Consider the following 14,357-nt stretch of genomic DNA (forward strand, 5'->3'; position numbering starts at 1 on the left):
GGGAAACGAACGACGGGAAATGAAAACGGGCATAAAAATAAAACTTTTTGTCACTAATGGATTTCCGCGGAAGATTACATCAATCTCCATTTCATTTCGCTTTTGTCAAGAGAGAGTTTTAAAATGTCGCCGATATTGGTCCGAGGAGATCTACACGCAGCTCATGGCGTGGACGCGGCGGAATCATTAGTGTAGATAAGATTTTTTTTTGTTTTCAGAGGGGGTGGAAGTGGTGTGGAATTTTCCAAATGTAAAGCGATTTTGATAAAGCCGATATTTGCTTTCGAGGGTTATGATGACACAAATCAGCAATTCCAAATGAAATCGTCCTATGCAGATTTTAAAAACTTGTATTTTTGATTCCAATGAAAGTGTGTGTTCCGTTTGGGTTGGAGGAAATATGAGTTTTTCACAGCAATTGGGATTTTTTTAACTCAAGCGTAACTTTTGAAAACTAAACTTAACTAACTTAATTGTTGAAAATTATAAGAAAATTCATAAAATTTCATGAACATGACGGTATAACACGACAAGCATATTAAAAGAGATTATTTACTATAAAAAAGATTATAAATTAGAAATATTTTTTTAAATATCTCGAGAATGGTTGCATTTAGAAAGAGATTGATAATAACCTTTTTTGTTCTAAATCACATCAGAATTCATAATTTGTGGCTAAGAATGATTGCTAACATACAAAAATTCGAAGTTTCGAAAATTCCTAAAAATTCGATGTTCCACAAATTTCTTCAAAAATAGCTTTACCATCTTGGGCTTATTTTTTAAATTTTCTACATGACTTCTATTTTATATGAAACAATTTAAAAAAATATATAACAATACATATTTTTTGATATCACGAATTAAAATTTTATTTTGTAAATTAAAAAGAGAGTACTAATTTTTCTTCTCAGTGTGTATTTTTTTTCAAATTAAGCCAACAATACTCTATAACTTTTTTTTTAACACACTATTTCGGTAGGACTCATATTTTTTGAGATATAAATTATCAAAGATTTCTCTTACTCAAATCGATACGCCCTTTTCAAAAGTTACGCTTGAGTCAAAAAATGAACCATGATGATGTATTTGGAAAAGTTGTTGGAAATTATAAGCAAATTCATAAAATTTCATGAACATGACGGTATAACACGACAAACATATTAAAAGGGAGTATTTACTGTAAAAAAGACAATCAATTAGAATTATTTTTTTAAATATTTCGAGAATGGCTACATTTAGAAGTAGATTGATAATAACCTTTTTTGTTTTAAATCACATCAGAATTCATAATTTGTGGCTAAAAATGATTGTTAACATACAAAAATTCGAAGTTTCGAAAATTCCTAAAAATTCGATGTTCCACAAAGTTCGTCAGAAATAGTTTTACCATCTTGGGCTCATTTTTTAAATTTTCTGCATGACTTCTATTTTGTATGAAAAAATTAAAAAAAAATTAAAAAATATGTATTTTGGATATTGCAAATTGAATTTTTATTTTGTAAATGAAAAAAAGAGTACTAATTTTTTTTCACAGTGTATATTTTTTTCATATTCAACCATCAATACTCTATAACTCTTTCCAATACACTATTTCGGTACGACTCATAGTTTTTGAGATATAAATTATCAAAGATTTCTCTTACTCAAATCGATACGCCCTTTTCAACAGTTACGCTTGAGTCAGAAAACTCCCAATTGCTGTGGAAAACTCATATTTCCTCTAACCCAAACGGAATACACACTTTCATTCGAATCAAAAATACTCATGTTTTGTCATTTGTCGATTTCATTGTTTATTGTTTGATGTGTTTGATATGATCAAGGTATGTATAGGTAAGGTATAGGTATGTAAGGGAGGGAAAGTCAAGTTTAACTCCGTAACGATCAGAGTTGCAAAATCTCACACTCACTTTACTGACAGCGCAAGATATTGAAGACAACATCAAAATCAACCACCAGTGCCCCTGCAGTTCATGACAAATGAACCAAGCTTAATTACATGCAACCGACACTCCGTCACGTGGAACATTTGGTTTTTGCATTATTCCCCACACTCATTCGTTCCACTGTCTCACTGAGAATTTACGCCCGAAATTTTCATACGCATCTTCGATCAGCTGACAGTGGAAGGGAACAAAATTCCATACAAGGAAATATCATCTCACTGACACCGCGTCAGACGTTTAAACGCGTGTTCGTGTGTATGTTTTCCTGGTATGTTCCTAGCCCCGGTCCCATTTTTGTGCCGCTTATTGCACACACATCGATGGGCAACGGCACATTTGAGTGCTGAGTTTATGGGTGTACGACCAACGAAAATTTCACCAGGACGCAATGAAAGGTGATATTTTCGGCTTGAGCATTCACTGATATCGAGAATGAACAGATACACCCAGGTTTTTTTTACGCGGGGGATACGTACCTCGTAAAAAAACCGCGTTAATTGGAAAATCCGCGTAAAAAAACCGCGTTAATTCGAAAATCCGCGTAAAAAAACCGTGTTAATTGGAAAATCCGCGTTAATTGGAAACTCCCCGTAAAGAAAAAAAGGTCACTTAAATTCCTCTTGAGAATCGTGATGGGGTGCGGCATACGCTCTGAGGGAGCTTGAAAGGGAGAGATATGAACTGAGAGAGAGAAGTGATGTTGCTCAGGTTTACGCGCAAAAATCGCGCTTATTTCATTCCTAAATGGGATTGATGCTATGCATGAAGTTCATTGTGTGTGGCTCTCGACGAGCGGACTTAAATACATGTACATGAATCTTTCTTCCCCCAGCCGTTATGTGGGGTTGGATGAAACTTCGTTGCACACGAAGGTCGTACGGAGGATTTCTGCTTCGCAGTGGTGTGCTCATCAACCCATTCTTGCACAAGCTTTATGCTATCTCGAGATACTTCTTCTTGCACTTGCAGATTCATCAGCTAGCGACCCAGCTTGTATTTCTCCTGAAATGCTTTCTTGCAGCGCTAATTGCCTCTGTTCCAACTCTAACTGCTTCTGGTCTAATTCTTTCTGTTCTGTCAGGCATTTGCATTGCAAAATCTGTCCTCCGACTTGACGTGGTCGTTCCCATCGAAACTGGCATAGGCGGTGGTGAACAACGCGGGCAAATTGAATCTGTGTTCGCTACAGATGCATCGAACCTGGCACATAGGTGCGGCACTGATATCCGTCAATAGCACTAAGTTCCGTCATATGGTCTCAGGAAGCATGAGGGACAGATTTGATATTGCTCAGTTTTTTTACGCGGTGACCGCGTTAAAAAAACCGCGTTAATTGGAAAATCCGCGTAAAAAAAACCGCGTTAATTCGAAAATCCGCGTAAAAAAAACCCGGGTGTATTTCTGTTGATGGAACGAAAACTATATCAAAACAAACGAGATGGTGAGCCAGCGGTCATAGGCACAGCGGCACCGCGATAGAAAGAAGTGAAGAGTGTCGGTGGAGATATTTTGCACTGATAAAAATTGCTTTTCGATTTCAGCATGTTCTTTCGAAATTTAGCATCCTTGGTAACGATAACGAAAAAAAAAAAACATTGAAAGAACAAATGGCGATAATAAAATGGAATAAAGTCTATTTTTTCATGTTTTTTTACTGCTCCGAACAATTTTCATTGAACACATTCCCTGACCGCAAGTTTATTGTTTTTTTTTTTTTTCATAAAGGTTACTCACTTTTTCACCGGAACTTTGCCGCTTTTGTCGAGTTGCAAGCACAGCTTGGTGTATGCTTTCTGGAGGAACATTATTGACGGGCCGTTCAGCTGGGTCAGATTATAGGCCATCCGGAGCAGCTCGTCGCACCATAACTGTAATGAAGGAGAAAGAGGATGTAAACGTCAGATATAATACATCGATGATGTAATAGCAATGCCTTCAAATATTTATATTGTAAAAAAGAACAACGCGCAAGGGAGCATGTTTGTATGCAATATTAATCAATGTTTTATATTGCATTCTTTCGTACTCGTTGAGCCATTGAAGGTGGAACATTTACAGAATCCGTCCGATATAGTGGTTAATAATTGAAGACTAACTTCTAATAGATCGAAGTCTCGATTGTATGGTATCGATTTCGAACTATCCGAATCACACGAGATGTTTCTTGCTTCGATTTTTCGACGTTGAGTAAAAAAACAACGGCCAACGCTTTGCCGTTGTAAATATAATCAGCTCCAGGAAGTTGTTTTTGTGTATGTATTTGCTGAACGAGGAGAAAAGTTTTCCACCTTTTATTAGTTAATAGGCGAAAAAGGGGAAACAGGAGGAAAGTGGATGACGCTCCTGGTGGATAGATACATTCGGGGTGGATTATTATGACCTACATTAACAACATCGTTTACTGAGCAAACTTTTGTGCCAACTGTGCACTGGTAGCTGCAGAAAACCGTGTCCCAGTTGGTAACGCGCAGGAAAGTTTAGTTTCAAACAATAGCAAAACTGACTCCGTTATGTGTATGACATATGATAATATTTATTGCACCACTTGTGAACACCGGAAGTGGATGAAGTTATTCAAGAAATGAGATAAGAAAGGAACGGTTCAAAATTAAGACAATAAAACCATCATGATGTAAGTGCAGGTTTCATGTTGACATCGAAATTCCTTCGCCAAAACATAATAATCGGATAAATCGTCTTTTGTGTGTGAAACTTTACAAAGTACTCAGAGAAATTTACTAGGAGAGAAACCTTACTAAAATCCCTAGGTAAAGATTGATTGAATCGATTACCGGTAAGTTTCTTGGTTTTTTTTTCACAAATTAATGCTTTATTCTGCAAAAATGGTTACAAATTTAATATTCAAAGTATTGCCCATCGCTAGTCTCAACTTTTTCCCATCTTTCTGGCAATTCACGGATCCCTTTGTGGAAATAATCGGCCTGTTTGTCGGCTAACCACGAATCGATCCAAATTTTTGATTCGCGACATGCGGCCGAGCATTGTCGTGCTGCAAACTAACTTTATCGTGTCTTTGCTCGTATTGTGGCCGTTTTTCCTTCAGTGCACGGCTCAAACGCATCAATAGTCGTCGGTTGAGGTCTCCCGTAATGGTTTCATTCGGTTTAAGTAGCTCATAGTACACCACACCCAGTTGCTACCACCAAATAGACAGCGTAACCTTCTGGCCGTGAATATTCCGCGCGGTCGTTAATGTTGGTACATGGCCGGGGTATCCATACGTTGCCCGACGTTTAGGATTGTCTTAATGGACCCACTTTTCATCACCAGTAACGATTCGATGCAACAAGCCCTTTCTTTTGTGCCGTTGGAGCAGTTGTTCGCACGTTAAAAAACAGCGTTCGACGTCTCGTGGCTACAATTCATACGGCACACAATGACCTATCTTTCGGATCATTCCCATTGCTTTTAAACGATCGGATATGGTTTACTTAGCTACTCCAAGTGTATCTGCAAGTTCTTGTTGCGTTTGTGACTGATCTTGATCGAGTAAAGCCTCCAATTCTTCATCTTCAAACTTTTTTGGCGGTCCGGAACGTTCTTCGTCTTTCAAGTCAAAATAACCACTTTTAAACCGTGCAAACCACGTCTGACACGTTCGCTCATTTGGAGCATGGTCACCATAAACTTCCACCAAAATGTGATGACTTTCCGCAGCTTTTTTTTTTTTCATATTAAGGTAATGAAGTAACACTCCCCGCAAAAACAATCTCGTTGGTACGAAATTCGACATATTCGAAGTGGCAAAGAAACTATGTTGTTTACGCTTCAACTTTTTGACATATACTGAAAAAGACGCACAGTAACAGTAGTTTTCCAAAGAATGTCTGGAAATTTGATTCACTGGAATAATAATCAAGTTACGCCATCTGTTGTAAAATCGAAGAAACTTACCGGCACACCTTATACTTCAAAAGTGGACTTGAAAATTCAATACAGATTTTTGTGGTGGTAAGCCCAATCAACTCTGTTCTGTTCCCAAAACTATCCGGACTGTTTCAGTGCTGATAACATGTTGAACCCCGAATTGTTCTGGCTGCGCCATCCATTCAGTCCGCATCAAGAGCGTTTGCACAATATCAGCTTGCAGCTCTCAAAGATACTTATTGTACAAATAGAATTTAGTCAGAAATTCGGCTTGAAAGTGGTCACATGTTGTAACATATCCAAAAACAAACCATATATAAGTTACTAACGGCATGACCACAGTTGGCAACGATACCTAGCCATCGCCAAACATCATAAATTCATTATTTGGACCACATTAGCAGTTAGCACTTCACTGACACCGGAACAACGGCGTTCGGCATTACCCTCAAGCAGAATCAGCAGAATTGGAGAACTGATGGACAACAGCGTTAACTAGGTCACGCAATTCAGCAATAAACATCCGGACAACGACAAAGATGGCGAACGAGCCTTGGACTGGCATCGACAGGTATAATGTTGATAGGCAGGCAGCAGGCAGCAGATTCATTTAGGAAGTATAGGGTAGAATTAAGTATCGGAAAATAAAGACAATCATCATTGGTCTGAAAATTGAACAGTGGGTTCGTTTTCAATTTTTTAAGAAACTAGGCCGAAGTCCGCGATTTGCAAACTTATATTTTTATTTTCTTATTTTGTAACTGTCAGTCCCTGGGGTCTTCGTAGCCACATTGGTTGCGCGTTCGCTTACCAAGCGATCGAACATGAGTTTAAAACTCAGGGCCCTCAATTGATCATCTTTGTATTGTTACAGAATAACTACGTCCACGCAACAATCATCAGCGATGGATATCGATTCAGTCGGAGTCCTGGCCTCTCTCTATCCATATGCAAGCTTCGCTTGCAATAAGTAAAAGCATTGGGTTGTTGTGCTATAAATAACACAACAATGATCATGTCAGATGCCTCCGCTGTCCGATGGTCTAACTGAACAATGGAAGAAAAGAAGAAATACTCTTACGCCCTAAATGGCTATTGTGTATGGTACATGTATCCGATTAAATCCGGCTTTGTTACAGCTGATATGCTAATGAGAAAAAAAAACTGTCAGTTACGGTCAGTCAGCGCTTTCCTACCAAAAAGCCCAATGTCAGCCCCTAGGGACCGACGCGGGGCTCAACGTGTTAAACATATCTACAGTTCAAACATGTAGAATGCTGTAAACTCGGCAAGCTCGGCGAGCATTGAAATTCAATATAATTTATCACAATTGTCTTAATGATCACTAAGCAAAAAACAAATATTTCCGATGCACTGGAAAAATAAAATGCATAATTAACGAGATTTTCGTGTCGGATTTTTTTTGTGTCCAACCCATACAACAATCGTATGTTGACCAGCTAGACCAGGGATTCTGAAACTATTTTGGACAAGAAACACCTTTTCCAGAATGAAGTGAATACCATCGACCCCTATAACGAAATTTGTTTAGAAATTTTATCATTATTTTGTTCATACAAAATACTTATCAATTCAAAAACTTTGTGTTTAGTTAAGTGAGTAAACTTGACATCATTTTCTCATCATTTTTCTCATAAATGGACATAAAATTCTGTAAATATCGAATGTAATGAACAATTATTAATACAAATTCAGCCATTCCATGTCAAACCGATATAGTAGTTTTCAGATTTTCGTAAAAAGTGATAGTTTCGTTCGCAAACTATTAGACCCGCTTTTTTTATTTTTTTGTTAGGGTGCCCATTTTCATTTTAGGGTGATCCGAAATATCTTTTTCCCCCTTTTTTTTCCAAAAAAGACATTTTTCAAAAATTCATAGCTTATGAACTACTGAACCGATTTAAACGGTCGACATATAAAATTGAAGCTAATTAGAAACTTGGAAAAATGATATGCTTGTAAAAATTTCAGTTTTCGGTTTTGTCATTATTGATGGTATTTGTTTTTTTGTTTTCTGTTTTCATGGTCTCGGGAACAAATGCGGTATACTTTTTTATATGTTTTATGGAAAGCTGAGGATTTTTCACAGAACATATCTTGAAACCAGAGAGGCGTTTTTTTACATTTTTGAGTTATGATTTTTCAAAGTTACCCGATGGTCCAAAAAATAATTTTTCTTTTTTTTTCCCAAAAATGACTTTTTCAAAAATTTATTGCTTTACTACTGAACCGATTCAGATTGAAGCCTTTTTGAAAAAAAACACACTTGCCTATTAATTGGATTGTAAACACATACATCCAGTCTAGTTGCATAGAAATATTGAACGAAAACTGAAAACATGTTAACTTTGAAAAATACAACTCGCGACATCTGCTATATGCAATTGATCTATATGTTTGTGAAACGGTCTAGTATAAGTATTTAATGTTTTTGTGTTTTTCTTTTTCGTTATAAGTTTGCTTGTCTTGTCCCCACATCTCACCGTCGCCCACCCTCGACAAATAGTCGAACACCAGATGCTATCCCTGTTCATTATGCACAATGATACAGTGCGTGCGGCAACTCTCGGTTGAGATAACGATACCTCATATCCATATCCCTTACATGACCCGTCCCACAAAAATTGTTGCTCTTTTAACCTCGAGTATTCGGTCGAATCCTACTAAACATAGCAATTAGTTGAAACTTTGTATAAACAAACCTTGAATTAGCGGCTCCGCAAAGCCTATGCGATTGAGCCTTACAAATAAGTGAATTGGAAAAAAAACTTTGAAAAATAATAACTAAAAAATGAAAAATACATACCTCTCTGGTATTCGGATATATTATGTGAAGAAACCTCAGCTTTCGAGAAAAAATTTAAAAAAAATGTGGCGCCCTTGGTCCCGAAACGATGTAAGCTATTAAAAGCAAATATTAGGCAACCAAAAAAGTCCTGCGGTATTTCCGCGAGGTGTCGCTGTAAACGCGTAGTTCTAGTTGTATTCATTGTATCGAGTCATACTATGGCTTGTTGGAAAGGTATTTTTGCAGTTTATGGACCCGGTACAGTTTCCATTTCCACCGCACAACGATGGTTTCAACGTTTTCGTTCTGGTGTAGAGGTCGTCGAAGATGCGCCACGCTCCGGAAGGCCTGTCGTCGAAAATTGCGACAAAATCGCTGAATTAGCAGAGAAAGACCGGCATAGTAGCAGCCGTAGCATCGGCCAAGAGCTGGGGATAAGTCATCAAACCGTTATTAACCATTTGAAGAAGCTTGGATTCACAAAGAAGCTCGATGTATGGGTGCCACACACGTTGACGCAAAAAAACATCTTTGACCGTATCGACGCATGTGAATCGCTGCTGAATCGCAACAAAATCGACCCGTTTCTGAAGCGGATGGTGACTGGCGATGAAAAGTGGGTCACTTACGACAACGTGAAGCGCAAACGGTCGTGGTCGAAGCCCGTTGAAGCTGCTCAGACGGTGGCCAAGCCCTCATTAACGGCCAGGAAGGTTCTGCTGTGTGTTTGGTGGGACTGTCAAGGAATAATCTATTATGAGCTGCTTTCCTATGGCCAAACGCTCAATTCGGACCTGTACTGCCAACAACTGGACCGCTAGAAGGTAGCACTCATGAAGAAGAGGTCATCTTTGATAAACAGAGGCCGCATTGTCTTCCATCAGGACAACGCCAGGCCACACACTTCTTTGGTGACGCGCCAGAAGCTCCGGGAGCTCGGATGGGAGGTTCATTTGCATCCGCCGTATAGTCCGGACCTTGCACCAAGTGACTACCACCTGTTTTTGTCCATGGCGAACGAGCTAGGTAGTCAGAAGTTAGCCACAAAAGAGGCCTGTGAAAATTGGCTATCCGAGTTTTTTGCCAATAAGGAAGCGAGCTTCTATAACAGGGGTATTATGAAGTTGGCATCTCGTTGGGAACAAGTCATCGAACAAAACGGCGCATATTTGACTTAAAACAGATGATTGTAACTAATTTTATGAACAAATAAAAATTCAAAAAAATACCGCAGGACTTTTTTGACAGCCTAATATAATCAATAATTACGAAAACAAAATCCATTTTTATTCAGAGTGTAACATTTTGACGTAGGAATACGTCTTCCATTTCTGTACCGGGGTGTAAGTTCAAAGTCTCGAAAGCGAGAGAGTGACGCTGGACTTCGTATTTATTTAGTTTTTTCGCTAACATTTTGAATCTTGTATTGTCTTGTTTAGAAAAGCAAACAGCAAGCAGCAATTTACCCGCTTGGTGGCATTTTTAGACGAAATCCTGACGTATCCAGAGGACGTAAATTTGGATTTGGTTACTGCGATATGAGGAGTAATTAAGAACTAAAAATGTAGCTTCCGCAGGCCCATTGAGACATGGCAAAAGGTATTGTAATTTATCATCCTTTTTACATATTTTTTTAACGATAATGTGTTGAAGAGATGCCTTGTATAAAGGAATATAAAAAAAGTGATAATAGATTTAAGAGCCAAATGAACTGCAAAGTTTAATGTTTCTTAAAAACAAGGAACTGAACTGAACTGATAATAAGTTTCAAACAAGGAAAAAATAAGTCTAGCATTGCAAGATACCGTTTTGAATTTTTTTTCATAATTTTGATATCCGTCTAAAAATGCATCACTTTCTGCTTTTAGTATATTCGTTGAAATCCATCAAATGTTTTATATGAAGATTATGTTTCTGACCGATGCTGTTAACCAGTTTCTGTTTAAATAATTAAATCAAACCTCGTGTCCCGTATTTCAAATTACACGAGAATGGGATGGAAGGAAGGGGGGGGGGCTGTCATACGAATGAAGCATACATCTCTGCATAACTCAAGACCTAATTAAGCAAACAAAACCAAATTTGGCATGTGAAGGATTTAGGGCGCAAGAAAAGTTTCTATGGTGGCAAGACATCCTCCCCCCTCTCTAAGGGTGAGCTGCCATACAAATTTCTGCATAACTCAAAAACAAATCAAGCAAATGGAGCCAAATTTGGCATTAGCGGGCACAAAAAGTTTCTATGGTAAATAGACACTCCTCCCCCTTATCTAAGGGGGGACTGGCATACAAATGAAGCTTAAATTTCTACATAACTCAAGAACTAATCGAGCAAACAAAACCAAATGCGGCATGTGGAGGTTTTAGAGTGCAAAAAATGTTTCTATGGTGGTTAGACACTCCTCCACCTCTTTGAGGGAAGGCGGCCGTACAAATGAAACACAAACTTCTGCATAACTCGAGAACTAATCAAGCAAATGGAACCAAATTTGTAATGTGGAGGCTTTAGGAGGCAATAAAAGTTTCTAAGATGGTTTGACACTCCTCCCCCTCTCTACAAGGGGGGTGGTGGTTTTGAATAACTCGAGAACAAGCAAATGGAACCAAATTTGGAATATGAGACTTTTGGATTTAGGAAATGTTTCTATGATGGTATGACACCCCTCTCTCTTCTCTGGAATGGATAGGGGGTCCCATAAAAATAATACACATGTTTCAACCAAACAAGACAATTAAATTTTTTTGGAAAAATCTGAAGGAAAATGGGAAAATTCGCTAAATTAAATTGTTCTAAAATTACATAGTGACAAGCTTTGTTAGTCCATTTGATGTTTGCGCTAACGAAATTGATCTTTGTTCGAAAGTGGAAATTGATTTTAATGTGATAAAACGTGCGTTTAGTAAGAAAACGTAAATGACGAGACGAAGTTTGCCGGGTCAGCTAGTAAATATATAGATTTATACTAAATGCTTCTCACTATTCAAACGAGTAAGACAGAGCTAAGAAAAAGAATATGCGAGATGTTCATTATTGTACATAATAGTCATGTTCCATCTCTAGAGTAATTTCTAGGAAGAGAAAATAAAATTACACTCCCATATGTTCAACAACTACATTATTCACGAGCAATCAAGTATCCCTCCTCATCTTTGAACCGGCATTTGATTCAGCAAACTAACGCACCAAACAATGGGATGAGCCCGAATAGTTGGCATTGAAATACCGAATCATCGAAGTATAATCGCAAACTTATCATTCTGAAACATACGCCTCATTAAATGGAATATTATCTCATACATTGTATTATTTTTACCTACATAACGTTCAAACGATCGAAATTATGCAACCGACATAACATTCAAACGCCCGAAATTATGCAACTGACATATCTCTCATAAACGAGAATGAACTCTTTCACTTCATGGGGTTTATTTTTACACGCAACTGTCCGTGACAATGATGATAGACACAACGGGCCTTATTCCCGTATCCACGTACACTTACGTTCCCACTACGCTTACATCTCACTTCACTTTGTTGTACTTATTCCCGTTTCGTGAAGTGTAAAAATGAACTTCGTATATTAAGTGGAGTGGATACCAATATGACCATGTGTTCATTTCCAATGTCGGTTCTAAGAGAAACGTCAGTTGTATTTTGTTTTGTTTATCCTCGAGTTGTGTCGATACACCCAGAAAATGGATTACTAAAAAAAAGCTTCCAAATCTTTTGTAATTCAAACATTAGTAGAATGTACATATTTTCTGTAAATATTACCAATCGTTTGTAAAATGAATGTCAGATGCAATACACATCCCTACCAACGATTGATTCATTTTACTTCGCGGTGTTAGTAACTTTTACGATTGTCATTACTGGCAACCGCGAAAAAAATGTAAATATAACATTATTAGTCTAATTACCGAGTTGAACGGCACTACTTTCCGATATTGATTTCTTCACAGAAGGAGGTCGAATTAACCGGAATTCGGGACAGGTAAGTAATATTCTTTAAAATCAATTCAATTTATGTTCTTTAATTAATATTGATACATATTGGATAGCAATGATCCGTCCTCGTCTGCTGCGGGAGAATTTGAAGACATTACTTCAATAATAAGAAATCTGGGTACTTCGAAACACAAAAACGAACCCTGTCGAGTCCTAGATTCATCTTTATGCTATTGGATTTGGTCAAGGACAACTTCATAAACGCTTTGCAGATTGTGATCGGTGGTTCGATCAATTGGAGGTTTACCGGATTCGTCACGACGGAGGTACCGTATCCACTGACGCTGCGCGTCAAGTCAATATTGCAACGGGGCATAGAGCAGGCCTCACCTAATGCCGCTAGGGTTTCGTCAGCTTCGTGATATTTCCCGATTGTGTTTGGCTGAGAAGTAATTACACGCTGGTCCTGGGAGAGGATAATGGTGAGAATTGAGTAGTCTGGCGTAGCTATTTGTAGTAATGATTGTGTATTTTTTCCTAATTTGTAGCCGTGGATCAGACCCAATCGATGCAGGATCAGATGTATATAGTTTAGATAGTTCAATGAATAATGTAAAAATGTAAGTTAGTTCAATAAATGAACAAATATGCATACAAAAGATCAATAAATTAAATACAATATATGCATTAAGGTTGGGTTAACATAACGTGTTTAGGGTGTATGTTAAATCAACGTTGAACCGACTGCTTCTACTGGGTTATACTGGCCGATTTAACATTTGTTCACCATTCTTATCGCGTAATATGTACGAATCTGGGTCATGCGAATAGAATCAAATTGGTAGTCAAAAAGAAACCAATGGAAATGTCAATAATCAGGAAGGAAAAAAAGTTTCTTTTCTTAAAATAAACCTCATAGAGAAAGTATCGTTATGAAAGACAAAAATAATCTAATTAAATTAAATGAAAGAACTACATTTTTCCATCAATTAATGCGAGCGTTTGAAATCATGAAAGCACAACTGACAATTCGGTAGATTTGCAGAAATTAGTTTTGGTATTTTCAGAAATTTCAGTCTTATTGACTTCAAAACTCCTTTAAACTTAAATATTATTCAATTTTACTTCTCGCCAAATGTTAGGTTTTAATTATTTCGAACACTAGAGTTGTATTATTTGAACTTTTTCCTTTCTAAAAATACGAATTACCCAAATTACAACCTATATTCAATTCTATTTCGGTCACAAAAGGTTAATAAACAAAGCCCGAGTGATGAAAACGTTTGCTCTTTTTGTATGAGAAACGTTTGATAGCATGGGGAAAAAAAGTTGTAAGAATTTTTTTTCAACCAAATGCACTTGAAAAATAGATTCAAGTAGATTCAAAAATTATTAATCATTGGTAATATTTACCAAAAAACTCGTCATATATACTAACTTTTTGGGAGTGTTATGATTATGATGAGCACGGGGAATCGCTTTGTTTACACAAGCGAGAGCGTGAAGTGTAAACCAGAATAACATCGGTGGATGAACTTGGTGTATTCATAATGAATTCAACCAAATGTTTACAGTGGCGTGCAATCCGGAATAAGGTTGTACTCACTCCACATTGTTTTCACGTGTAGTGTATTCGGGAATAAGGCCCAACAAGATTAAGTGAAGTGTAAGTGACGTGAAAGCGTACGTTGCAGCGATGTTCGTGATGAGGCCCAATAGCTTGAAAATTGCTTTGAAAGCAAGCTTGTAACACAACTTGT

At 37.5% G+C, this 14,357-nt stretch overlaps 1 protein-coding gene across 2 annotated transcripts in view; it reads right to left on the reverse strand.

Annotated features, from left to right (window-relative positions):
* LOC129777142 (1-phosphatidylinositol 4,5-bisphosphate phosphodiesterase classes I and II) overlaps window positions 1–14,357 on the reverse strand; it is a 339,666-nt gene that overhangs the window by 92,224 nt on the left and 233,085 nt on the right. For both annotated transcript variants that reach the window (XM_055783222.1, XM_055783221.1), the window contains exon 5: window positions 3,684–3,817. In XM_055783222.1, coding sequence (XP_055639197.1) covers window positions 3,684–3,817 — 134 coding nt within the window. The remainder of the gene's footprint in view (window positions 1–3,683; window positions 3,818–14,357) is intronic.

Source organism: Toxorhynchites rutilus, chromosome 3 (genome assembly GCF_029784135.1).
Source record: "Toxorhynchites rutilus septentrionalis strain SRP chromosome 3, ASM2978413v1, whole genome shotgun sequence".
Taxonomy (NCBI): Eukaryota; Metazoa; Arthropoda; class Insecta; order Diptera; family Culicidae; genus Toxorhynchites; species Toxorhynchites rutilus.